The sequence below is a fragment of the Schistocerca americana genome, chromosome 2, assembly GCF_021461395.2.
Source record: "Schistocerca americana isolate TAMUIC-IGC-003095 chromosome 2, iqSchAmer2.1, whole genome shotgun sequence".
Taxonomy (NCBI): Eukaryota; Metazoa; Arthropoda; class Insecta; order Orthoptera; family Acrididae; genus Schistocerca; species Schistocerca americana.
In genome coordinates, this window is record NC_060120.1 from 211,097,751 (window position 1) to 211,125,121 (window position 27,371).

General features: G+C 37.6%; 2 protein-coding genes across 4 annotated transcripts in view; one reads left to right on the top strand and one right to left on the bottom strand.

The window, feature by feature from the left end:
- The window catches only part of LOC124596076 (YTH domain-containing family protein 3), a 42,906-nt gene extending 35,066 nt beyond the window's left edge, over nucleotides 1-7,840 (top strand). Inside the window, exon 5 of the mRNA XM_047135060.1 lies at nucleotides 4,923-7,840. Coding sequence (XP_046991016.1) covers nucleotides 4,923-4,973 — 51 coding nt within the window. The 3' untranslated portion in view covers nucleotides 4,974-7,840. The remainder of the gene's footprint in view (nucleotides 1-4,922) is intronic.
- An 8,357-nt stretch (nucleotides 7,841-16,197) lies between these two features.
- Nucleotides 16,198-27,371, bottom strand: part of LOC124594815 (adhesion G-protein coupled receptor G6-like) — a 189,264-nt gene continuing 178,090 nt past the window's right edge. For all 3 annotated transcript variants that reach the window (XM_047133258.1, XM_047133256.1, XM_047133257.1), the window contains 3 exons: nucleotides 24,125-24,500; nucleotides 19,879-20,414; nucleotides 16,198-16,896 (listed from right to left, as the gene is read on the bottom strand). In XM_047133258.1, coding sequence (XP_046989214.1) covers nucleotides 16,318-16,896; nucleotides 19,879-20,414; nucleotides 24,125-24,500 — 1,491 coding nt within the window. In that variant the 3' untranslated portion in view covers nucleotides 16,198-16,317. The remainder of the gene's footprint in view (nucleotides 16,897-19,878; nucleotides 20,415-24,124; nucleotides 24,501-27,371) is intronic.

Genomic DNA, 27,371 nt, shown 5'->3' on the forward strand with positions numbered 1-27,371 from the left:
GCTTTTTCCACATGATATTGAACATTGTTATAAAAGCTTGACTTACTGATGATTCCTTGCTAATGGAAAGTGTGTAGTCACTAAAATGTTTCCAGAACGAAAGTCAGAAGATGAGCTAATGGCAGAAGTTGGGCTGTGAGGACGGGTCGCATATCATGCTTAGTAACTTGGTTGGTAGAGTGCTTGCACTTGTAAGGGCAAAAGTCTCAGGATCTGGCACATGATTTTAACATGCCAGGAAGTTTCACTAAAATGTTGTTTATGGGTTTATGGTATGTGCTTCTTTTTGTTGAGATTGATTATGTAGAATATTACTCTGTAGTCTATCTTTCTAATACAGGTTCACACCAGTAACCAAACTCCTGCCTTCCATATTATCATTTAAAATAATTTGAGCATTTCATCTGGAGTGTTTTCAAATAATCATGTGAAAGTCTTCAAACATGATCCATCTTCTGGGTCCAATGTGATGTTGCTCTTGGATGCAGTTGTAAACTTCAGTGTTATCTCCCTCTTCAAAAACCTTAAAGACACTAGTGGCTGAGAATGGTCTAGGTTAGAGAAACATAATGAGTCGGCACAATAAGTAGTACATCATAGAGTAAAAATTGGCAAAGGGTGGCTGAAATATCCAGTTGCAACATGTTCGAAAGATTGACAGTTTTATGGGATTCTGCATATGGTGAGTGGCTCTACCCTGACGCTAGTGCCTTTATTTCACCTGAGATTTTCTATTATCATATTTATACAGTATAAGAGATTTGATGCAGGCATAACATAATATATATGCTTCGAACCTAGCTACTGTACAACACGTCTAGTAGCAGCACGAAGAAACAATAACGTACATTTTGGGAAAGCAGCTATTCAAATTTTAATCCATCCACTGATTATGACATCCAGATATTGAATTAGTAATTATGAATTTATGGAACAATAATAAAACCTTTTATTGCTTTGTATAACTGTGTAGTATTCCTTGGTTGTAAAATTTCATACTTACTTCAGTGGATGTTGTTATGATGAATGTGATGAGGTCCATCATTTTCCACATTACTGCATAATGTGTTGCACATAAAATTATGTAATGCAAGTATGTTTGAGAGAAGAATTAAATACTATCCTGGTCCAGATAGCTACTGTGGGTAGTTTCATAAGCTTGGTTCAAGCATTGTTAAGAGTTCCTTGTCACCTAAAAAACTAACATTTTTTACAGATGAAAAAAGGCAATTTTCAGGTTTCCATAATTGTTCTTTCTTCTGACCTTAAATTTTTTGTTGCACTTTTCACTCAAATTTGTTATGGCAATAATGTAATAGTTGAGGATTTTGTAAAACTATGGCAACAAAAGTCCTTTAATTATATTCTGAAGTTTGTATAATAAAGGGAAAAAAAAAACTACTGTTAGGTAGAGGGAGATTTGAGCAGTAGGTAGCCATGCAACCAAGAAAAGTACCATCCCCCACCCCACCCCCGCCCCCACCAAAAAGAAAAGAAAAGAGGCAAGGAAACAAAAGTATATGGCAGAGGAGACAGTATTACATAGTGCAGGAGGTAAGTACAGGACAAAAACTAGCAGAAATCGAGTAGAGCAGGAATAGACAACTGAGACATGTTGGAGGGGCTGTGTTCTCTTTTGTACGATACGGAAATGTAGTATTTAGGGGAAAGGTGAAGGGACCAGATCGAACAGACTGTGAAGTAGCCATTGAAATTGGCCATGTTGTGTAGCATATTATTCTCTGTGTGAGTGATCAGACCTACTGTTGATCACAGTTTGACATGTTCTATTCACACTCTTGGGCCGATGGTTGGTGACTATGTGCACACCAAACTTTTCCAGTGCATGTAGTAAAGCTTGTATATGACATCACTGTTTTCATGATTGGCCGTTGAACATTAAATTACTATATTGCATGTTTTAGTTCGGGAATCTTGCCTTCCAACAATTTCAGTAGCACTTTAAATACTGCATTAAAAATATCTATTGACCACTCACTTTTTCTGCGTCAAAATAACACTACTCTTGACACCATAGCAATCCACATAGGAGAGGTTGAGGAAAGTAAAGTGAAGCTAAATTGTAAGTGAGGAAATCCTTGAAGATTATAAGAGGTTAGTTAGAATGGAATGGGAGAGAATCAAAGTTTGATGATGATTGTGTGAAGTGAAAGAGATTATGTGCATTGTGAACTTGTTTTAGTCAGTAGGATGGGTATCAAAGAAGTTGCCCTCACTCCTTGTATGTATAGCAAACTGTAACTTCTTATAAAAAGGAAGATGTCCACAGAAAAGCCATAGCACACTTGCATGCCAAAATTATATTCATCTAATTCATGTGCCATCTAAAATCCCAAAACCCTCATTTAGTCCAGCTCAAGGAATGTCCTCGATCTGGACACAGGACCAACACACTTTCTGCTTACTCCTATTCCTCCATGATCACATCAATATCCCTCCAACACATCTGTCTGGGATCTGTATCTGATTGGATTGATACAGGAAAGAGAAGATCTGAAGACCAAATGGCTCTGAGCACTATGGGACTTAACATCTATGGTCATCAGTCGATCTGAAGACCAGCATGTTTCATTACAGGTTTGTTTAGTAAGGGTGCAAGTGTCATGGAGATGTTCATAATGTAATTTACTGTTAAAATTCTGAGAACGTATGTCCCTAGAAGAGTCAACCAATTTCTTGCTTCCTTTTATGTATACCTCACAAAAAAGAGCTGGAAGACAAAATTAGAGAGATTTAAGCTCACATGGAGGCTTGGCAAAATTATTATTATTATTATTATTATTATTATTATTATTGTACTGAAGGAACATTAAAGGTTTGCTTTTATGAAATTTGAAATTTGTGTGATAGAAAATGAATACACTGTGTTTTGCTACAGTTCAGAAAAAAAATTGTTTTTTGTGTAAACCAATAACTGATCTTGCATAATTATTGTGATACTTGCTAAATTGTTTACATTAGAGTGTGTGTTATCCATGTATATCAATATCAAGAAAAGAAAAGTTGCTGCTCACCTTATGGTGGAGGTGCTCAGTCGCAGCTAGGCACAACAGAAAGACTTGCCACACCATAACCTTTCGGCCTACAAGACCATTCGAGCAATGACAGCAGTGCATGATGGGAGCAGCAACTGGATGGACGTGAGGAGGCTGTGGTGGGGAGGAGAAGGGATAGCGGGGTAGGGGTGGGAGAAGGGAAGTACTGCTGGGGAGTGTGCAAGGAAGAGGTAGAGAGAGAGTAGGGCAGCTAGGTGCATTTGGGAGGTTAGAGGACAGTAGAAGGGTGGGGTTAGCGGTAAAGGAGAGAAGTGAAAAGATTGGATGCAGTGGTAGAATGAGGGCTGTGTATTGCTGGAATGGAAACAGGGAAGGGGCTGGATGGGTAAGAAAAATGACTAATGAAGGTTTAGGCCTGGAGGAGTACGGAAACGTAGAATTATATTGCAGGAAGAGTTCTCACCTGTGCAATTCAAAAAAAGCTGGTGTCGGTGGGAAGGATCCATATGATACAGGCTGTGAAGCAGTCATGGAAATGAAGGATGTCGTGTTGGGCAACGTGTTCAGCAACAGGATAGTCCTTACCCCCACCCAGCTGCCGCTCCCATCATGCACTGCTGCTGTTGCCCACAGTGTGGCTTCAGCTGTCGGAGGCTGCAGTCGTGTGTGTGTGTGTGTGTGTGTGTGTGTGTTCGAAAAAGTATACTGTGACAGTCCTTTTGTTGTGCCTATCTGTAACTCAGCATCTCCGCTATATGGTGAGTAGCAACTTTCCTTTACATAATATTGTTACATTCCATCCTAGATATTCTGTTGTTTTATTTTATATATAAACTCAAACAGTGAAGATGATTCAATTTTTGCCTTCTCGTTTGCTAGATAAGAAAGGATGTGTGATCCATATTGGTCAATGTGTGCAAAGTTATTGCTTGATCTAAACAATAAAATATTTTTTTGGTAATTTAAAGAAGATAACTATTGTTCAGTACTTCTTATTTAGACCTGGAGTAGCCTCACACATGCACAAAAGAACAATTGTTCTCTGCACAGAGCAGGCTGCTCAGCATTCAGGACATTCGTACCTAAAAGCACATGGCCCCTCTGTATCCTATCACCTTTTCCAAATTTTGCATCATTCCAGAACTCTTAGCGGGTTGGATTAAGAGAAAAAGATCCAGTGATGAGTGGTGCATTTTCGAATGGAATCATTTTGTTGGCATGAGAGCATTATGGTGATACTCGACAAACTCCAGTGGCAAACTGTACAAGAAAGGCATTGTGCATCAGGGAAAGGTTTGCTGTTGAAATCCTGAGAGTGTATGTTCTAGGAGAGTTAGGCAACACATTACTTCCATCCACATACATCTCACAAAATGACCACAAAAAGAAAACTTGAGAAATTGGTGCTAATATGGAGGTTTACAATCAGTCATTCTTGCCATGCACAGTTTTTCAATGGAACAAGGAAGAGACAGTAGTGCCAGGAGTGCTACACACTGTCAGTTGGCTTGCAGAGTGTACATGGGGATGGGAACTGTTCCTCCAATGCATCCCTCAGTTCCACAATACCTAAAGCCTCATTTCTGTTACTCTCTTCCCTGAACATACTTCTTCATGATTTCTTGTCCCATGTCTTCATGCTTCGCCACTATCCTGATTGTTTTATAGTCATATGTATTCATTCACTCTACTATTTTTGCCCTCCCATTATCCTCCCTTCCATCCCCCCCCCCCTCTCTCTCTCCCCCCCCCTCCATCCCTCCCTCCCTCCCCCACTTGTGTGTGTGTGTGTGGGGGGGGGGGGGTGCGCGCAGTTGTTATTGTCATATTAATGCGTTAAATTTTTTGTTTACTGTGTGTTCTTCATAATTCAACTAATGGACTGCTTGGTTATGTGTGTTTTAGGATCGAGATGGAGGGAACAGAGGAAGAAGTGGAAGAGGGGGCCGAAATTAATGAACCATATATATACCCCAAATGTAGCTTCTATTATAAAACATTATTACATAACCCTCTTGGTTTACACGTCTCAACTAGAGGTGAAATTTTTTCTCCACTTATGTTATGCTAGATGAGAATTGTATATGGATGTCTTTGTGTGTAGGATTCAAACAAAAACTAAAGCCTAAAAAAGTTAATTCATTGCATTTGCATATTTATACATGTTTACAGCGACTTTAATTTTTATTTACATAAAATTTATCTGATGTTAAGAACTGAAGTGAAAAGAATCAAACTAATTCAAGTAAATACAATAGTTATTTCCCTTACAACAGTACTATTCTGAGGCTGGTAAAATGCTGCCCTTCAGCAGATCATGTTAAATGGGCAGAGGGTATTATTTTGATTCTTTAACTACTTCATATTTTCATTTTGCTCGTTTTTTTGCAATAGCAATGTAAAATTGATGAAATTGTGTGACTGCCTTCATTATTTTTCTCAAGCATTTATGTTTCTCCTAGTCAAGCCCATTAAAACTGTAGAAAATTGGAGTACATGTATTTAATACAGTGAATACCCAAAATTTTATTTTTGAAGAGCTGTTCTAGTACCAAATACTTTCAAAGTGTTGCATAGTTTGTTAAAACTTTCTCCTTTCAGATTTTTTAATTAAACAATGAACTGACTTTGGCTAGGACTTCTTGGGAAAAATAAGAGAAGGAGAATGAATTGTTACATTTACCAGGCAACCTACATTGAATTGTCATATTTAAAGTTCCCTTCAGGTGATTAAGATGTGGCCCTATCTTTAATTTGACCTAGTGCACTTTGATGTCTTAGAGCAACCATTGTCATTTGGAAATTGTTAAAATGGTAATTCGTGTAAATGATGAAAAACTTCATATAAATGGTGACAAACAAAACAAAAAAAATTAAATGTACTGGTATTCTGTGTTAATGCTTTTTGGGAATGTCTTTGTTCTATATTTAATGGAGAAGAATCAAAACACTAAATTCTCTTAAGATCTATTAGCTGAACAGAAAACTTACACAAATGGGACTAAAGCCTCCCATGTTTCACCGATCTGTGTATTAGAATAATACAGCATTTGATGTGATGTATTTGAAAAATTATACATGTGTATTATGAATTTTGTCATATTTGATGTGTATATGTCCCCAAAAACCAGTGACGTAAAAATTCTTGATCCATGTGCTAAGCAATTTTTTCTTTTTTTTCTTTTTGGGTTTGCAGTTGTATTGGAAATGATTCTGATATTTGGTTTAGTTGATTTCTGCTTGATCAAGAAGCCTGAAGAGAATCCTCTAAATTGTATGTTTCTTTTGGAATGTTGTAGAATCTTCTGAGGATTATGAGTAGTAGCTCTTGAATGGATCTAACTCCAAATTTGCAGATACCTGTGGTTAAAGCATATATGAATTCCATATTTGCTTTAGACCTTTTCCAATTTGCTGGTAGTTGATTATTGTGTTGATTCTTTGTCCCTTTTCTCTCCTTGGTATAAGTGGCTGCCATTGAAAAATTAGTTACGTTATGCAAAAATAAATTTCTGTTTGCTGTAGCTCAGTAGAAATGCGTGCTAAGTGTGTGCTGTATCAAAATGTGCTGAAATTGTCACAGGTGAAGTTTTAAGTAACCCTTTAATTTCTGCGCTTTTCTGCTTCGTACTATTCATGTGCTCTTCGCATAATTACAACCATGTTGTGTATTTGTGAACTATATAATATATGCATATATATTTAAAAGTAATTGTTTTCATGGTTGGTTGGAAACTTTTTAACAGTAATATAATGATGCAGTAACGTTGAAGGAATTATCTGGGAGTAATTTCTTTTTATATGGGAAGGAGAATTACTTGTGGTTATGGTCTATATAAAGAAGAATAATGAGCTCATTGATAGATGAAAGCCAATCTTTAAAAAGTTGCTGTGAATAAAATTACAGTGGAAGTACATACTGAATTATTTTCTCATCTGTTTTATTAACTGTTTGTGTTACGTATATTTCTTTTCTTGCATCTAAGGTAGATCATTTGGTCCCACTTGTCTGGATCATAAAAAGTTAAAACTGAAGTGACTGTTGTACTGCTGGAACAAAACAGCTGAAAAAGTGCAAGGTGGAACTTCCATGTGTTGATGTGGAGTGATTTCTGTGGCAATTCGTGCGTTGGATGAGGACATAGTGCAGTGAATGAAAACGTTTTTGTGTGCTGGATTATTTAAGCAGTCCGTGTATTTAATTCCTTTCTTTATAGAACAGTGACACAGTGACAGATAGGACCTTTTGTGAGATTTCTGAAGTTAGTGAAGGCAGAAGATTGTGTCATAGTGAAGGAACTTAAAATTGATTGTAACTGAAAACAGCTTAGTGCATCATTTTCTTTCACAGCAGCACACTTTCTCAAATTAACTTGCTTTAATAGCCAGAAATGTCATGTGGACTTTATGACCCTAAAACTGGAAAAAGTGATGCGATGAGAACATTGAATGTCCTTTTTAAGCATTTTTCAAGGAGAAACAGTCTGCTAGAAATGAAAATATAGAACAGTTTGACAAATGACTGCTATTAGAAATCTATTTAAAAATATATACTTGTAAAAATTATTACAAGAACTTGAAGAATGTTACTGTTGAACCATGTGCTTAGTGCTGTTTCCTCATTTAATTATGTGCGTACTTTTTTACTCAAGTTATATTTTTCCCCTCCCTGCCACCAAATATAAAATGTGGACTTTAATTAAACTTAATTTTTATACTTTTTGTTGTATGTTGTGGGATTGAGCCAGAAATGTAGTGAATATGATGATGCTGTTGAATGCTTTTGGACTCTTGAAATATATAAGACTGCAATAAATTTTAAACTTTGTTTGAATCGATAAACAATAGGTTGTCAGAAAGAGAATTTAATATCAGTGTTGGATTTGCTAGCAATCTCATTTTGATGCATATGTGGGCTTTCAGAAGTCTGTTAAATGAGAATGTAAACTGAAAAACTGGACATAAAATGTTAGAAGCTTCAAGTGACTTTAAAAAAAGGCCATTGTTTATGAGCATTGAACTGAGGTGTGTGATTGATAGTGTGTGTGGTGTGTTTCCCCAACCAGATTTTATCTCCTCTTGTTACCATTGATAGCATTAAAAATGCAAATACATCAATAGATTGCATGCTTGTTTGATGATTTCCAAAAATTTGTGATATTTCTACATTGCAGCTGCTGATTTGAATGTAACAGTAATCTTGGAACTATTAATATGTTTGTAATCAGATTATGCATTATTTTTTAAATTTAATTTTAAAATAATGAATTATTATGAAAACAAGAGAGGAGATATTGTATTTTCATGATTGAAATTGCCTAGTCATGGTATTTGTGCGTGGAAAGGCCTGGATGTAACATTGTACTATCAACAGATGGATTTGAAACCCTGAATACTTTTTTCTTTGTGTGTCTGCTGAGAGAACTTTGCCCATTTTATTTATTTTCTTTTCTGGTATTGACAATAAGTGCCACAGTAGTTACAATTGTGAAGTAAAGTAGCACAGACCTTTTGGGCATATTCCATAAGCTTTCTCTTTCTCTATCTGAAAGGTGTTGCTAAAAGTCAGTCCTTGTTTTTCTAGATTCAGTTGCTTCTAACTGAAATCTTTCTTTTGCATGAGTCACGTACTGATACATATATTACACACTGCTTGTCAAACGTAGACTGACTAACTTAAAGAAAGCTGTTTTATTTGGTTGGCAGGGTACCATTGAGTGTGATGAATTGACTTGTAAATTTGAAGTTGTGTGTAACACTTAAAGGAATGAAAGGTGTGGAAAATTTCTGTCTGGACTTGCTTAATTCAGGTTTTAAGTATGTATGCCCTCTTACATATGTGTGAGGGTGAAGGTTTGAGTCATTCTTCTTCGGTAACTAGTGTGGCATACAGTTAGTCATATCCATGTAAGACTAAAAACTAAGATAGCAAAGGCAGAAATGGGCAAAGTTAAAGGGATCCGACTAGTGGGAATTATTGTTGATAGATAAATAAAAGCATCAGTTAAAACAAAAAAATCTGTATTTTCTATTTTCTTTGTTTGTTTGTTTGTTTGTTTGTTTGTTGTGTGTGTGTGTGTGTGTGTGTGTGTGTGTGTGTGTGTGTGTGTGAGAGAGAGAGAGAGAGAGAGAGAGAGAGAGAGAGAGAGAGAGAGAATGAGCGCACCCAATTCCATTAATGATTGTTCTAACTTTTTTAAAGGTAATACCAGAAAGAAAATATTAATTTTCATACTCTTTATTCTCATAGTCTTGTGTTTGCAGATGGTGCAGCTTCTTTTATTGTGTCAAATGTTTGGTGAAAGAAGAGATATCCATATTCTCTGAGCTGAACTTCAAATTATTTTCTGCATGACACTCAGAGGGGTAAAATGAGGTTATTACTTCAAGTCTATAGAAAGCAATAGATAAATTTTCTGTTACTGTTCATTAAGCAAATGAAATCACAAGAAAGCAACTGTTTTGGCCCTCGTAAAAAACAGCAAGTCAGATCAAAAAAGTCTTATAAAGTACAACTGCAGGCATAGGTAATAAGTTAGAGGAGCCTTTTTTAGTGTATATGATCCTGACTACAAAACTGTCAAATAAACATTGAACTTCAAATTACCAGCAGCAGAAACAAAATGGGACTATTTTGTCAGCTTTCCTTCAAGCATGTTGCAATGCCTTGTGATAAGAAAAAATATCTATGCTTTGCTGTAATTGCTCCCATTAGATCCATTTGTGACTATGACTTGTGCATTTCACTAAGAAAATACATTTATAACAGGAAAATAAAAACAAATAGTGTAGAGTAATATTTATTGATGCTAATGGGAAGTCACTAATAAATAAAAGGCCATATGGGCGATCATCCAACTAGTAGATGAAGCCTTTATCAGTGAATTGATCCACTCCTCTGAGAAACTTCAAGTAAATTTCTCTTTTCTTAATGTGCACTACTGCCTCTATTTTTAATTTAATTTCAGTCAATGAAACTGCCCTTGAATTCCAAAATTAAAGTCGACAAAAATGGGAGGAGACAGTTAATATTCGCACAAACTAATTTGATGCTCGGTGCGGTGGCTGATGGGATTGACTAAATGTGAAATGTCTTTACAGTTGCTTACATCTGCTGCCATGCCGAGTGTCAACTTAGTTTGCATGTATAGTAAGATTGCCTTCTCATGTGGAATATGGAAGCTAAAAACGGTGAGTGGCATAAAGGCACATCCAACTTAGCAATGGTTCTTTAAATACGAACATTTTAGGTTAGGCTTTACCATGGCTGTTATTACAACAAGTTTGCTGTTACCAATACAGTAAACTTGTTTCACTTAATTACAATGGTTCTATCACTGTTTTTGTGTTATGTACTCTAGTGACTTTATGCAGTGAAAGAATTACTGGTCTCAAAGTTTATAATATACATCATGTTTTAACATTGTATGTTTCTCTGTGTTCATCATTTTTTAAATTTCATACAGCTAGTGAATTAACTCTTATTTGTAGTGTTTCACATTGTCATGACTTAAGTGTGTAAATTTAGTACTGTTAGAAATGTGTGTGGATTTTACTCAGAATGCATAAAATTTTGATACTACCTAGGTGCAAAATTTCATGAAAATGTGTGCTAAAAACCTTATTTTGAAATTTTCATTGTGGCAGGGTAAAAATTACAAAGAAAAAGAACTACTTCACTGTTTCAATATTTCTAAATCTTTCACAACGTGATTTGTAAAGCAGGGTCTGCAGACGTCATTTGCATCAACCTTGCACTTACTTGGTGTACAAAGGAAGGAATACCTATTTGACTGCATGAAATAAAAAATTTTAATCGAACTGAGATTCACAGCTACTGTTATTTGTGACAATGTTCTGCTACAATGATGTTTTTAATATGACAAGTGAACTTGTCTACTCACTGACCAATCCTGATTTTTAGTCATTTTGGTAAACTACAAGGGCAGTTCAATAAGTAATGCAACACATTTTTTTTCTGAAACAGGGGTTGTTTTATTCAGCATTGAAATACACCAGGTTATTCCTCAATCTTTTAGCTACACAACACTATTTTTCAACGTAATCTCCATTCAATGCTACGGCCTTACGCCACCTTGAAATGAGGTCCTGTATGCCTGCACGGTACCATTCCACTGGTCGATGTCGGAGCCAACGTCGTACTGCATCAATAACTTCTTCATCATCCGCGTAGTGCTTCCCACGGATTGCGTCCTTCATTGGGCCAAACATATGGAAATCCGACGGTGCGAGATCGGGGCTGTAGGGTGCATGAGGAAGAACAGTCCACTGAAGTTTTGTGAGCTCCTCTCGGGTGCGAAGACTTGTGTGAGGTCTTGCGTTGTCATGAAGAAGGAGAAGTTCGTTCAGATTTTTGTGCCTAATAACACGCTGAAGTCGTTTCTTCAATTTCTGAAGAGTAGCACAATACACTTCAGAGTTGATCGTTTGACCATGGGGAAGGACATCGAACAGAATAACCCCTTCAGCGTCCCAGAAGACTGTAACCATGACTTTACCGGCTGAGGGTATGGCTTTAAACTTTTTCTTGGTAGGGGAGTGGGTGTGGCGCCACTCCATTGATTGCCGTTTTGTTTCAGGTTCGAAGTGATGAACCCATGATTCATCGCCTGTAACAATCTTTGACAAGAAATTGTCACCCTCAGCCACATGACGAGCAAGCAATTCCGCACAGATGGTTCTCCTTTGCTCTTTATGTTGTTCGGTTAGACAACGAGGGACCCAGCGGGAACAAACCTTTGAATATCCCAACTGGTGAACAATTGTGACAGCACTACCAACAGAGATGTCAAGTTGAGCACTGAGTTGTTTGATGGTGATCCGTCGATCATCTCGAACGAGTGTGTTCGCACGTTCCGCCATTGCAGGAGTCACAGCTGTGCACGGCCGGCCCGCACGCGGGAGATCAGACAGTCTTGCTTGACCTTGCGGCGATGATGACACACGCTTTGCCCAACGACTCACCGTGCTTTTGTCCACTGCCAGATCACCGTAGACATTCTGCAAGCGCCTATGAATATCTGAGATGTCCTGGTTTTCCGCCAAAAGAAACTCGATCACTGCCCTTTGTTTGCAACGCACATCCGTTACAGACCCCATTTTAACAGCTCCGTACAGCGTTGGCACCTGTCGGAAGTCAATGAAACTATACGAGACGAAGCAGGAATGTTTGAAAATATTCCACAAGAAATTTCCAGTTTTTTCAACCAAAATTGGCCGAGAAAAAAAATGTGTTGCATTACTTATTGAACTGCCCTCGTAATATTAAACAGTGGAAAAATTACACTATGTAAACAAGAGTTTATGTATCTGGCTCCCACCTCCCCCCCCCCCCCCCCCCTTTCCCCTCCCAATCATTTAGCAGACAATATCTTCCAATAGACATATTGCATCAACTGTCATCTGTCAAGAAGCTGACATACTTTTTTCATTGTGGTAGTCTTTATTCTGGCAGACAGTTATGTGATCAGGTACTGAAGAATTTCCTGAAGTGGGAGATTCATCATTTACACTCTTATGCGTACGAATATTCGCTATTTCATTCATGAATCCCAAAAATATTTATTTCTGACCAAATTAGGACTCCAAGTTGCAACACATCACTAGCATGTTGTTCATGCAAAACCATTACCCAACTGCATGTCTCGTGTGAATGCGTACTGGGTTGTTGCAACAGCTCTTGTTTCAACTTTGTCTTTGTTAATAATCAGCGAATAATTGTTGGAATGACCTGCTCAGTGCTGTAAGCCCTCACTAAAGAGAACGATTAACACACCCTCAGTCCTAAATTGCATTGAAGTCTACACATAATCCAGTAAATGTTGGCCATTAGGTGTTCCCCAATATCATCCTTTTGCATAAAAATTCTACAAGGGAGCTTTGAGACATTTGGTAAAAAAGCAAGAAAAATTGTAGGAAGTGAGGTCTGCCAGTTATGCAAAGCACCGTTTTTCCAAGTACCCAAAAATGTTTTAAGCACCACTGTGCCATCATCAGTTGGTTTCTGTTTTGTTTAATCTGATGATGGCACAGTGGTGCTGAAACATGTTTGGGTACTTGGAAAAAACAGTGTTTTGCATAACTGGCGGACCTCACATCCTACAATTTTAACTGCAAACACGGTAAACACAAGAAGCTGAAAATCCAAATGATGAATAGCAAGAAAAATGTTTCATAAACAACTGACCCTACTTCTCGACAGTCTCCTTTGAAGGATATACACGTAGTCCAATGATCATCCAGCTTTTTCATCCCATTGGAAAAATAGGTTCTGTCAAACTCTGCAAACTCTCATGACTGCAACTATCAGTTTCCCATTTGATCAAAATTTCTTCCCAGGAAGCCAAAGTTTCAAGTTAAGGAACAGTAAGAAGTCATGTGGAGCTAAATCTGGTGAATAGTGTGGATGAGGAACCAAAGTTGATGCACTTTCACTGGTGTTAACACTGATGTGTGGGATGGTGCATTATCCTGGTGAAAGAGCACTTTTTTTCGTGCCAACCTTGGTATTTTTTCAGCCAACGCAAGTTTCAAATGAACCAACAATGAAGCATAATAGGGCCCAGCTCTGGTTCTGCCTATTTCCAATTAATCTATGAGGATTATTTCTTGGGAATCCCAGAAAACAGTGGCCATCACCTTACCAGCTGACAAAATTGTCTTTGCCGTCATAGGTGCACTTCACCAGCCTTTGTCCATTGTTTTGTCAGCCGGTTTGACTGGTGTGTAATGATGGATCCAAGTTTCACCAACAGTCACAAATTGCCTCAAAAAGTCTTTCAGGTTCCAATTGAAAATCACCAGACACTGTGTTGAAATGCCATGACATATGTCCTTTTGGTCGGCTGAACACTCATGGCACCCACCTTGCACACAAGTTCTTCACAGCCAATTCTCCACAATGGGTATTATGCATTCATGCAGCTGAGATGCCTATGGTCTCAGCAATTTGATGAATTTTTATTCAATGGTCATGCATTACCATATCATGGATTTCGTCAATAGTTTTCTTTATAGTGTCTTCAACTGGCCGGCCGGAACACGCTTCATCTTCGGTGCTTGTCTGACCGCATTTAAATTCATTAATGCAACGATGGTGCAGAGTCCGTGTGAACTTCACCCAGTTCTGTTTTGATTTGTGCGGCAGTCCAACCCTTCAAATGAAACTGCTTAATATCAGCATGAAACTGGTTTTCTCCACTTTCAGTCGCAGTCTGAACATCAACCAGTTCAGGTGGCTGTAACAATGAACTGTACAATGTTGAAATACTTTATACGATTCTTGGAATAATCAAGCTTACCAAACATGAAGGTGCAACAAAAGTGTTCATTCTTTCATGGAAATTTGCCAGATTTATCAAACCAGGTACACTTAATAAAATATCTTCTTGCTATTGCCTTACTCTGGTATTAGTTTGCACATGCCAGGTGATAATTGTTGATCTGATGTACAGCTTGATGCCAGTGGTTACTGCATCTTGTAGTAGATATTCATAGTGCTATAAAAATATTCCCATTTACTTATTATAAATGCCATTTAATAATGCCAAACTCAGCATGACCTTTTGTTGAGTACAGTTGGTACGTTGGGTTTGTCACTTTTTAGTTGTACAATGTGTCCGAGAAGTCCCAATATCTCCAGATAAAAACAGTATGTTGTATGTTTGGGTACTTGCAAGTAATAAAACTATGTACGTAGTGGATCCATAAGTGCAACACTGTGCCTTACACAGTGATCTGTGGGCCTCCACATCGTCCTTGACATGTACAGCATCTAGAGTTATGCTTCGAAAGGCTTTCCCTAGCTTTTGCACAATTTGTCATTCAAGTCACAAGGACTCGCTTATTCCCCACAATGAGTTGCCTGCCATGGTAAGGCCCAGGTTTTTTTATGGCCATTTTTGTGAACTGAAAGTGTTACTGAACCATGCCCAGTCCCACAGCCTCAAAATCGTTCATCAAGGAACTAGCACACCTGAACAGCAAAGTGTGCTGTAGCTCCATCTTGCTGAAGTATTAAACATCTTTCTAACGTATCCAAATAAGAATTTCTGTTCTTTTACCCTTTGAAAAAATATGGTCTGAACAAGTATTGTGACTTCCTGGCCCATATTATAATATGAGACTGGTTTCTTTCCAGATTCTGCACATAATGAGAATTATCCTTAGACCAGAAACAACATTCCTCCTGTGTGATCTATGGTATGCCGCACAGTCATCAGAAAATTTACTGCTCTGTGTTCTTGTCAGATAATTCATTCATGAGAATCAGCCTAAATCCTTTCATTTTCAAGTCTTGAAGTTCAAATGCTCTTTTGCGAATGGGTTCCACTAATGACTGCCCGGCTGATTGAGTGACAGCAGCACACATTTCCTGTCACATTTTCTTGCATCCACTACACGGCCTGTCTTCGACGCTGCGTGAAACAAGAACACATGTAACTCAATCAAGTAAGGTTGCTTTATGAAGTGAGGCTTTGTCAAAGTGATCTCTAAATTCTCTCATTATCTCTAATTGTTTGCTTTGTCTGGATTTTCATGCGCTCACTCCTCAACAGTGTGACTGTTGACTGTCACAGTCAGAGTTTCACAACTGAAGTGAAACAGTACAATACTGGCAACAATTCTTAAAGTAGTGATATCAGAAAAACAAGTATTTATTTCCTCAGCTGAGCGACTTGGGGTACAAGGCCTCCTCAGACATCCTGTTCTCTTGCATTTCCACTAAATTATGTTATTGTACATAATTAACTTTGGCATGTTGACTTGCTATCTTTATGGCAGGATGTAACATGACTACACCTGGTATGTTTTCAGATTAGTATGTTTTGTCTTGACTCAGTGTCTGCGAGTCGTGTGCAGTGGAAACTGTCACTGTGTTTAACATAGGCTTCTCATGCTGCCTGGATTATTGTTGACGTACAGTAAAACAGTATTGGGTCTTTGGTAGTACTGTAATGAAACATTTGAAAGTAATTAGCTGAGGAACACAGAGTATCGTAGCCACATGCATCCCATAATTACTATTTGTAACAATTCATTTTGATTCTTGTTTAGAGATAAAAAGTATTGTGATGGAATTTGGATCTGTCTGTAATGAGAAAAATAATTAAATTTTTTGCCAGTGCACAGTAGCAAATCCGAATGAGAATACATAATCTCATAGATGAAAATTCAGTGTTTAATGAAAGAGATGGATTTCTCATAAATCAGATGTTACAGATTGGTATGTGTCAAATTATATACATTTATCACAGTGAAGTACTTACTGATAATTTTCTTACATTTTAAAACCATTACAGTGATCTCTGCTTTGTAAAATATGATTGGTCTTGCCCACACTAGCCGTTGTTGAAGTGTTGAGTGTTGAAGATGTGCATGTTAATCGAATATCGATTCCACTTTGCCTCTTACCCACATGATTACACAGCAACTGAGTCCACATAGATCTTGTTTTCTCATCCAAAACTATGGCAAATATGAAGATGGAAAACCCCTGCAGAGAGGCAGTTACATTGAAGACAGCATCCATATGCATCAAGCCAAAAATCCATCCCATCCCAAGTAAGATTGACAGATATATTGCAAACAGTAGCTGTCTGCGAATGCGTTTTTCCATTTGAGAGGCATTTGAAAGTCGCAAGGATTTATGAGATGAGCTGCAGGTAATGTGGATGCATAATGCTAGTATCAGGGTGTTGGCTGCAATTAGCATGTGAGCAGGCACTGTTACACTGAACTGCAGTATCTGACCTCGTGGATAACAATCTGGTGGCTCATATGCTCCTTGTGATGTCCATACAGAAACTCCAGCCAAGGCCAGTGGTAGCATCCAACAAAGAATTGCTGATGCCCAGAGCTGTGGGAAGACAAAATAAATAAATAATTACATTTACTCATGTATTTGTAGCATAAGAGGGACATTTACTTACCATTGTTGAAATAGGGGCATGATTAGTATACATACAACTTTATAAAAATGGTTTATTGTCTAACTTCTCGACTTTTTATTTCTTCATTGGGAGAAACAGAAAAAAGAAAGATAAGGTAACATGTGTCAAAAAGGACATAAAAACACAGCAAATAAGCAGTATCCCAGTAGCAACTGAGTTTCACTTCTGCATGACAGTAGCATATAGTGCAGCATGGCGAACCACACAAGATGGCAAGGACAATTTGTCAAACAAATATTTACCAATACATTTATGTCTGGTTTCAAAACCAGTGTCTCCTAGCATTCGCCAAATCCAAAAGAAATCCACCATGTCGTGCTCGACTCCCTCATCTTGGGTGCCAGCCCATGCTGCTGCTGCTGCTGCTGCTGCTGCTGCACTTTCGGTCTGCTACTTATGCACCAGTGCTGCTCAGTCTCTTCTGGAAAACTGGTTAATGCTAACATCTTACCTCCCCCGTTAGCACTTATTCTTACAGCAAATACTACAATAGACTAATTTGGAACTGGTTTACCAGATGACCACATAAAATTCAGTTTAAAAAACATTTTGTTTGTAATGAGAAATAAATGTTTTCTGTTGAAACTTGCATTTCATGAAACTTAATTAGCCAAACATCTATGCTGACTCCATTTACAAGTTGTAAATATCAGTGAAAACACTAGAAAAATTTTTGCCTAGCCTTATAAGTTTTAAGGAGAAGCTGAAATCTACTTACTTGTATTCTATGATGTGTTTTCTTATTTGTACTTAAAAAAATAGTAAATAGAATTTAGCAAACATTTAATTAGCATTCTTTCGTCTAATGACCACAAGAAATGGGTACATCTATATACATGCTCCGCAAGCCATCATACAATGCATGGCAGTGGCTACCTTGTTCCACTGCTAGTCATTCCCTCTCTTGCTCCACTTGCAAATGGAGTGAGGGGAAAATGACTGTGTATATGCTTTTGTACAAGCCCAGATTTATTTTGTGTGCATGGTCTTTAAGAAAGATGTGTGTTGGTGGCAGCAGGATCATTCTTCATTCTGTTGAAAATGCTGGTTCCTCAAACTTTTTCAATAGTCATAGTATGCAGGCTTTCAAAATCAGCAATATTTCTGAATGTTTTGCAAGAAGAATGTCTTCTTCGCTCCAGAGAGGAACTTATTTGAGTTCACAGAGAATTTTCATAATACTTGCTTCTTGATCAAACTTAATGGTAATAAATCTAGCAGCACGCTGCTCAATTACTTCACTGTCTTCCTTTAATCTGACCTGGTGGGTGTCCCAAACAATCAAGAGTGGGTTGTGCAATTTTTCTGTGCACAGTTATCCACAAAATAAAGAATATCTTGGCATAAATAAATAAAAATTAAAGATATTGACTCAAAACTTTATTTACAATTCACATGTTGTACTCCTCTACAGTCAAAAATTTGAACCAGGATATAACTGCCTGTTTGAGGTCATTACCGTTTACGAACTGTTTTCCACCCAAAATTTTCTTTAGTTTTGGGAATAAGTGAAAATCACTTGATTCCAAGTCAGGGGTGTAAGGAGGATGTCCAAAAATTTTCCACCCTGGCAATAAGAGTTCCTGCTGTGTTCGTGCTGAGGTCGTGCATTTTCATGAATCAAAAACAGCTCTACCAATGACCACGTCTCTTGATCTGGATGGAGTGCTGAAGTCATTGAAGAGTTTCACAATAGATCTCGGAATTGACTGTTCTCCTCTTGGCATGAACTCCATGTGGATCAAACACTTTCAGTCCCAAAAAAAAAACTGCGGGTATCACCTTTCCAGTATTGAGATTTGCTTTTTCTTTTCCGTGTCATGGGGGAGTTTGAGTGGGCTGCTCCACAGACTGATGTTTGTTCTCCGTAGTCTCTTATGAAGTACAAGTTTCATCTCCTGTTACAATGCAGTAAAAATTTGTAACTGAGATTGTCATATTCTGGCAAAAATTCAAGTGCTGCCCACATCTGTTGTACTATACGGACATCAGTCAAACTCTTAGGCACCCACAGCACACTTTTTTTGTAGCCAAGATGCTTTGTCACAATTTGATGTGGGAGATATCATGAAATTTGTGGAAAAGATTCATCTAATGTACTTAAAGTGAGATGCTGGTTTTCCTGACTTTTCTTTTCAAATTTTGCCTTCAAGTCATTTGTAATGACTCATGGCCACCCGCTCTGATCTTCATTGTGCATACTGGTTCTTCCTTGATTAAACGTAATGCACTGTTTCCTCACTGAATACTCGTTCATTCCTATATCACCATACACATTCTTTATTTGCCTATAAATTCTGATACGTGAAAAATTTTATGAATTTGGAAAATGTGTGACATTAGAGGCACACTTAACATTTGGTGGGATTTTTAATGGGTACTGTCATTTCAAAAGGTTCCAGAACAAAGAGGTGTGACCACTTGGCTCATGCCAAGATGAAGGAAGGAACTAACTAGCACACTTGTGACTGTGGTAGTGGAGAATCGGTGCCGCGTATGGTGGACAATCGTTCTTTACTTTCTGGATGACCCTTGTAGATGAACCACAATTTCCATGAATTCTCCCAAAGAACCAAAGTCATTCACAGCCTTTGCTATGACCGACCTTACATATCTATTGTATTTCATGTCCATTTGCAACGTTATGCCTTGATATTTAATTGACATGACTGTGTCAAACAGTACACCACTAATATTGTATTCAAACATTACAGCATTGTTTTTACTAATCAGCAGCATTAATTTACATTTTTCCACAGTTAGAGCAAGGTAGTATTCATCGCACCAAATAGAAATTATGTCCAAGTCATCCTGTCATTTAAAAACAACATTGTCCTGTACTCTTCAGCATACTTTGAGGTAATTTTAAAAGTGTGTGACATGCTTACCTGCTTTGTAAGGGGTGTAGGAGAAAAATCAAAGAAAGGATTCAACAGTCTTTGGCGCATATGTAGACCAGCCGCAAACATCCACAGGAGAGATGCCAGGAGGAAGACCTGAAGTGTGGCTCCTGACAAAGTGCAGGGAAGGCCAGGCTGAGGACGCCAGTCTGGCAAGAACTCCTCAGCTGTCACACGCACTGACAAAGTGGTTGCTAATCCACAGAGTGCAATGCATAGCTGTAACTGTACTATTGCACGGCCTTGGTGACGCCAATTTGGAAATATTAATGCTGTTACTATTATAGCGACTAGTCCAGCTGTCGACAGTACGCAGCCAACAAGTGCCACATAATGTAGAGCTGTATTGCGAACTGGATTTAAAATTGCTTGATGGTCTCTCCCATGCAGCATTTCACCAAAGTGGGTGGTATGGAAACAGGCACAGCTTGTTAACGTGCTGTCAACTGGTAGGCAACCATCATTTGACCAGCCACCACCAGCATTCAAGTTCCAGAAGACGCATCTGTCCCTTTGATTTCTGTCTGTAACAGATTTTACACAAAATAGCTATTTCTCGTCACACTTATAAAACTTTTGTAACCTACAGAACATTTGAAATATGTTTTATTAAGTTAGTCCCTATGTGGATGCATAAAGTGATTCCATAAGCTTTTCTAAATTCCTAAAATACCACAATTTTGTAAACCAAAATTCTGTCAGCTTAATAGTCCATCCTAAATAGCAAAATTTTACCTAGCCACTTTTTAAATGGTTGTATAATTTCCAAAATAAAAATCTGCTCATCTGCCAATTTTTAAATAGCGGGAAGTCACTCAGTCAGTCAGCACCCACTCCAGGTTGAGCTAACAAGCATACACTCCTGAAATTTGCTAACATTGTAGCTATATGCAGTTTGCAGGAATGCATGCACCTGGACCTACAAAAAATCAGTAAGGTCGATGTCTAAAAACTTCCAAGCGATTTCTGTTACTCAAATTAATGAATATTTTGACTTAACTGTGTTGTGGTTGGTAGGAGGTTTGAGCTGTCATTATCGTGTGAGTGAGTTATTGTTGAGTGTTATGACTTTAATTGATGAGTGAACTAAGTGAGCTATATAGTTTACTTTAATTTCAAAAGATTACTACAAGGCAATACTGTATCATGACTTTTGTGTAAATATGGACAGTGTTTTGTGCCAGTCTTGATTACTTCATTTAGTGACTTGTTAGAACTACCATCGATTACTGGCCAGTGCTTCATCAATGTCTGATATTTTCACAAAGTGCGAAAACAGATTACCATCCAAACCATATAAAATTGAGGCATCAAAAAGTGTAATCTATGCTGTGATGGCGTTTACATTTTTGTTGGGCAAACACCATCAAGAGTAGGGTTTCAGCTTCAAGACAACAGAAAGACTTGCTACTAAGGAAGCGATGGAGACGACAGAAAATAAACTTGGAGCTCTATATCTAGTTTGAACAATTTGTAAGTGAAGACATAGAACAGTAGTTTTGTACACTATTTTATGAGTCTTTTTAAATGGTGACTTCACCTCTGTCCATTTTCACCATCCTCCTTGGAATACTGATTCATTACTGTGGACAAATTTCATGTTTTGCTATCAAAAACTGCTTTAATTATTTAGGTGGGTATTCCATTTCACCTAGTCATTTTTTGTATGTAAATTGAAGTGGGGGAGCAGTGAAAGGTAAATTAAGGAAAGGGAAGGGATTACCAATGTCAGCTGCATCAGAACATTACTCGGAATCAGTGGCCTCGAGTGAAAATGTGTATCAGCCCAGGTTTTGAACCCAGGATCTCCTGCTTACTGTTAGACATTTTAAATCGTTGCCATTTATTCTGCTTAATGTCCCGATGCAGCTGTAATCGGTAATCCCTTCCCTTTCCTTTCCCCTGCCCCCCCCCACTTTCAATTTACACACAATGTATCACAGCTGCTGATTCTGCGAGGTGTCTGTTCTTTTGGACATGTCTGAAAGAACAGACACCACACATTCATATAATAGTAATTTTTTGTATTTTTAAAGTTTTTTTGTGCTGTAATTTATTTTTAAGTTTAAAGTTTACCTTTCTTCTGGTACAAACTAAAGGGCTGCGTGTAATTAGGCAACCACTAACATCAGCATTTGATTTTGATACATATTGCTACACATTCCATATCTGGACAATGCACTTGCAATATGGATCTATGGAACATGATATAAGTAAAAAATAAATATATGAAGAAATTGGTGATATATTCTGAGATGTAAGAAGAATTTATAATTATTTTGTCTCCTATGTTTCAGAAATAGCTGTTATAAGTAAATATTTTTTTTATAATGGGGCATACTGCCTTTGAACAAGGAAGTGATGAGCAACAAACAGGCACATTTATATCTATATTTAAAAGTAGACTATAACTCATATACATTTATGGCCACTGCACCTATCTTCCATTCATCACACCTTCTATGAGTTGAGCAGCAATCCGTTTTAATTCACATTTCCTTTGACTTGTTTCCATAATTCAGTGTAAAATTTTTGTTTACTTTTTGTTTAGCCATTTCACGACACTAAATATGATTCTTATACATTGTTAAAAATATGATTCTTATACATTGTTAAAAATATGATTCTTATACATTGTTAAAAATATGATTCTTATACATTGTTAAAAATATGATTCTGTATCACTGAACATCAAGGAATTGTACATTTTGTAACAGATGATAACTGGGGGGCTAAAAATTGTAGATGAGCACCAGACTTGACTACAGAAAGCAGGCTCAAAAGTATGTTGCTGTAGTGATGCAGAGATGAAAAGGTTTGCACAGGATAGACTAGTGTGAAGAGCTGCATCAAACAAGTGTTCGGACTAGATACCATAACAATAACAATAACAACAACAACAACAACAAATCACTGAACATATTTTATTAAATGCAGGTTAGTGTTTCTGGGCACTGTGGCCTCACAGTGGGGTTGGGATTGCATTGACTGAAGACAACAGTGGCCACATGTGTGAGTTGTGCATTTATGAATATCCGAGTGTCTCTTTGTCTGATGAAGGATATTGTCCAATAGCTAAAAGCCATCCAACAATTTACTTTTAGATGTGCAGATCTGCTGCTCAGTGGTTCCTCTATGCAGTGGTGGTACATATGGGGGGGGGGGGGGGGGTGTGCGCTCCCCTTTTGGGGCCACCTACATTGCCACTCTCACTGCCCCCACCAGTAAGCCCACACACCATTCTTTTGTTTCTGTCATCAGTCAACTTGACTGAATTGCGATCTGACTACCCTACTCTGCACACACTGTACAAAATATTTGCTTGTCTACCTGCACCTATTGCTACAGTAGAAAGAAGTTTTTCAACATTGTGCCGTACAAAGACACGGCTGAGGTCGACAGTGGAGGAGGTTTGACTTAATGGCTTATCTCTGTTGAATACTCATCCTGACATTGATTGTTCTATTGACGATGTAATGAACTAATTTGCCAGGAAGAATAGGCACATAGAATTCATCGTTTAAGGAAGAGAACCGTAATTGTAACTTTTATATCATTAGATGGCATTATCTTGTATATGTGTATGATCAGTTTAAAGAAAGCTTTCTTAAACTTTGCACGTGACTTGATTATTTTTTATTACGGTGAAAGTAAAGGTAACTCAAGATATCTTTAGCGCACCCTCATTGAGGTTTTTCTGTATGTGGTGCTAGCTATCTATCCTAATTTGTATTGTTATTCCGCCCTTAATTATCCAGTGTTTAGTTATCACTGTCACATCTTTCAGTGCTCCTTATCACCCCATTGTACATTTGATTATACTTTTTTGCACAGAGTTTTAATTTTAATGTAGTATTATTGTATTTAATGAATGAGTGCTGTGTAATCTGGGACCACAACCAACGTACTTCTTAATCTGTGAAAAAACAGAATGAATGACATGAATTGCAACTTAGTCCCACAAACTACAAAAGCACCTACTGCCTCTGAAATGTGAACCATGGACAATAATATTTATATCTGTATTTTTCTGTTACTTATATTTTTACTGTTATGTTCTAGACTTTATTTAAAATTGCAATCTCAGTGTAGTCCATATGTTCATGACTGGTGTAACAAGATAGCTTTGGTAATAAAAAGTATTCCTACGTTTTATGTAAACGGTCATCCATAACTTTTCCATTCATTTGATCTACAATAATATAATAATATGATCAAAGGAATGAGAACTTACCATAAATGTTAAGAAAAGAGCCAGTTTCGGAGTCCAGGTTGTATTTTAGGAGAAGTGGATAGTCAAGATTCATGTGAGTGTGACCATTAACTGTCACACCCATTATGGTTGACAATTTTATTCTCTGCACATTCTGCTGTATAAAAAGTTTATCATTCCAGAAGATGCTGATAACTATCCTGTCGTGGTGTCCTCTCAATTCATCCTTTGATAAGCAAGATCTTCTGAGCTGAGCAATCAGTTCGGTTTCGGATAAGTTGTCTGTAGCAACTCCCATCAGAGAAGAAAGAAGCTGCAGGGGCAACACGGCAGCAGCACGAACTCCTTTTGCTGTCAGTGTGTCTGCTGTGTCATTCCACCTCAAAATTACAATTTCCTAAGTTTGAACAACACACAACATTGTAAAATGTTTGGCCACACTTCAAGATAAAATTAACATAATGAGGTATACAATACTTCAGATGATAAATTTTGCATTTAAGTAAAGGAAAACCATGCTAATTAAACAAATGTGACAATATGGTTTATGATTAATGAGCTCTTTACAGAAGAATATATTCTGCCACAGTTTGATGTCTTCTACTACCATTTGAAAAAGTGGACTTCCATCATATTTAGTTTTCATAATTTTTTGCTGCCCCACTAAATTAACATTCAAAATGTAAACATATTTTAATGAATTTGTTTATTTACTATTTATATTTTATTTATATACACATTCCACTGATCTACCGCTACATCTGTACACTCTAATTAATCCAACCGTGTCTTTGGTATCCATATGTAGGGGTAGATTCATCCCTTTAAGCTGGTTCCAGGAAATTTCTAAGTAGATTTTCATCAGTTACTTTGCAATGTGTCTGCAAATGTCTACCAGTTCATTTCTTCTAGCACCCTTGTGATGCTCTCCCATCAACATCATCTCCCACGAACAAACGTGACAATTTGTGCTGCCCTTCTTTGTGCCCATACAATATCCCCTGTTAGTCCTATTTGGCAAGGGTCCCACACACTTGAGTAGTTTCTAGGATGGGTCACATGAGTGTTTTGTGTGCAGTCTTGTTTGTAGACTGATTGCATTTCCCTAGTATTCTACCAGTGAACTGTAGTCTGCCACATGCTATATCTGCAACGAGATTATGTGATCATTCCTTTTCATATCCCTATTAATTGTTATACCCAGTTATTTGTATGAGTTGACTGATTCTAATTGTGACTCTCCAATATTATACTCACTAAATATGACCTTTTTTTGTGGAGATCACAGTTTCAAGTTTCTGAACTTTAAAAACAAGTTGCAGCACTTTAAAATCTTACCATGATTTGCCTGAATATTTTAAAATCTTACCATGATTTGCCTGAATATTTCATCCTTTTATGCATGTGGTACACTAGGATGTGGAATGAGTTAAAGGATATATAAATGTAAATTACATGGAACAGATGACGAGGGAAGGATAGTTAATTTATAGAAACAACTGCAGGAAAAAAAATTATAACAAAACAGAAACAAAGTGAAAAAAGAGATCACACAAGGATTAGCAATGGCATCAACAATACATAAAAAACAAACAATAAAATATAAGCATAAAAATTCTGTATGTCTGTTTAAATGGCCTCTAATGAGTAAAAAGTTTTATCAAGCAAGTACATCTTTATTTTAGTTTTAAACAATGTATTGTTATTGCACAGACCTTTCATATTATTTGGCAATTAACTAAGTATTTTAATACAGTGATATGGAACAACCTTATGTACCTGAGATAGATTTCTGAAATCACAATGAAGGTAGCCGCCTTTGTAGTGTTAACGTGGTACAATGGTTTCATAGTGCACAGGATTGTCAGCCATGAAGCTCATAATGGAATAAACATTAGGAAGTAAAAGGAATAAGATAGGACCACAATTAAGAGAACAACAACAAGGATTTTGGCCTGGAAGATCAGTTATAAATGCCATATTATTTACAGCCAGACAAACTGAAGGGGGGGGGGGGGGGGGAATGCGAATTTGGGAAAGACACTGTAGTTCCAGTATACATAAAAAGGCTTATGACACTGTTAGAATGGAACAGAGATGACAAGGTCAGAATAGACTGAAAGTATATTCCCTCTTTCCTGATGAAGCAACCGTTGGTTGTGAAAGCTTGAATTTTGTGTGTGTGTTTGTGTGTATTTGTGCGTCTATCAACATACCAACGCTTTCGTTTGGTAAGTTACATCATCTTTGTTTTTAGATATATTTTTCCCATGTGGAATGTTTCCCTCTATAATAGAGGGAAACATTCCACGCGGGAAAAATATATTTAAAAACAAAGATGATATGACTTACCATACAAAAGCGCTGGCAGGTCGATAGCAACACAAACAAACATACACACAAAATTATACCTTTCGCAAGCAATGGTTGCTTCGTCAGGAAAGAGGGAAGGAGAGGGAAAGACGAAAGGATGTGGGTTTTAAGGGAGAGGGTAAGGAGTCAGTCCAATCCCGGGAGCGGAAAGACTTACCTTAGGGGGAAAAACGGACAGGTATACACACGCGAGCGCGCACACACACACACACACACACACACACACACACACACACAGGAAAAATATATCTAAAAACAAAGATGATGTAACTTACCAAACGAAAGCGTTGGTATGTTGATAGACACACAAATAAACACAAACACACACACACAAAATTCAAGCTTTCGCAACCAACGGCTGCTTCATCAGGAAAGAGGGAAGGAGAGGGAAAGACGAAAGGATGTGGGTTTTAAGGGAGAGGGTAAGGAGTCATTCCAATCCAGGGAGCGGAAAGACTTACCTAAGGGGGAAAAAGGACAGGTATACACTCACACACACACACATATCCATCCGCAAATATCGGTGTGTGTGTCATGTAAAACAGGTATCTCCTATGGGAATTTATGTTCAGAGCTGAACTGGATATGATTAGTTTTTCTCAAGTTTACTGACAGTTTGGTTACTTTGGGCTAGATTAGGAGTTCTGAAAGTAGCCTTCTGGCAACAGGCTCTAGGTCGGCAGACTGCTTGTTGTTTATCACAATACTTGTCTTCTTCTTTTCTTTTTCCTACCGAGTGCGAGGCCTGTTGGCCTGTTATGGTCTCGTTGAGAAGTTCTACTGCCAATTTTCTATTCATCAACCTTGTGAACTTAAGTCACACAAATGAGTTAAAAACTGTATAGTGGAGATGCTGAGTCGCAGTCATGTGTGTGTGTGTGTGTGTGTGTGTGTG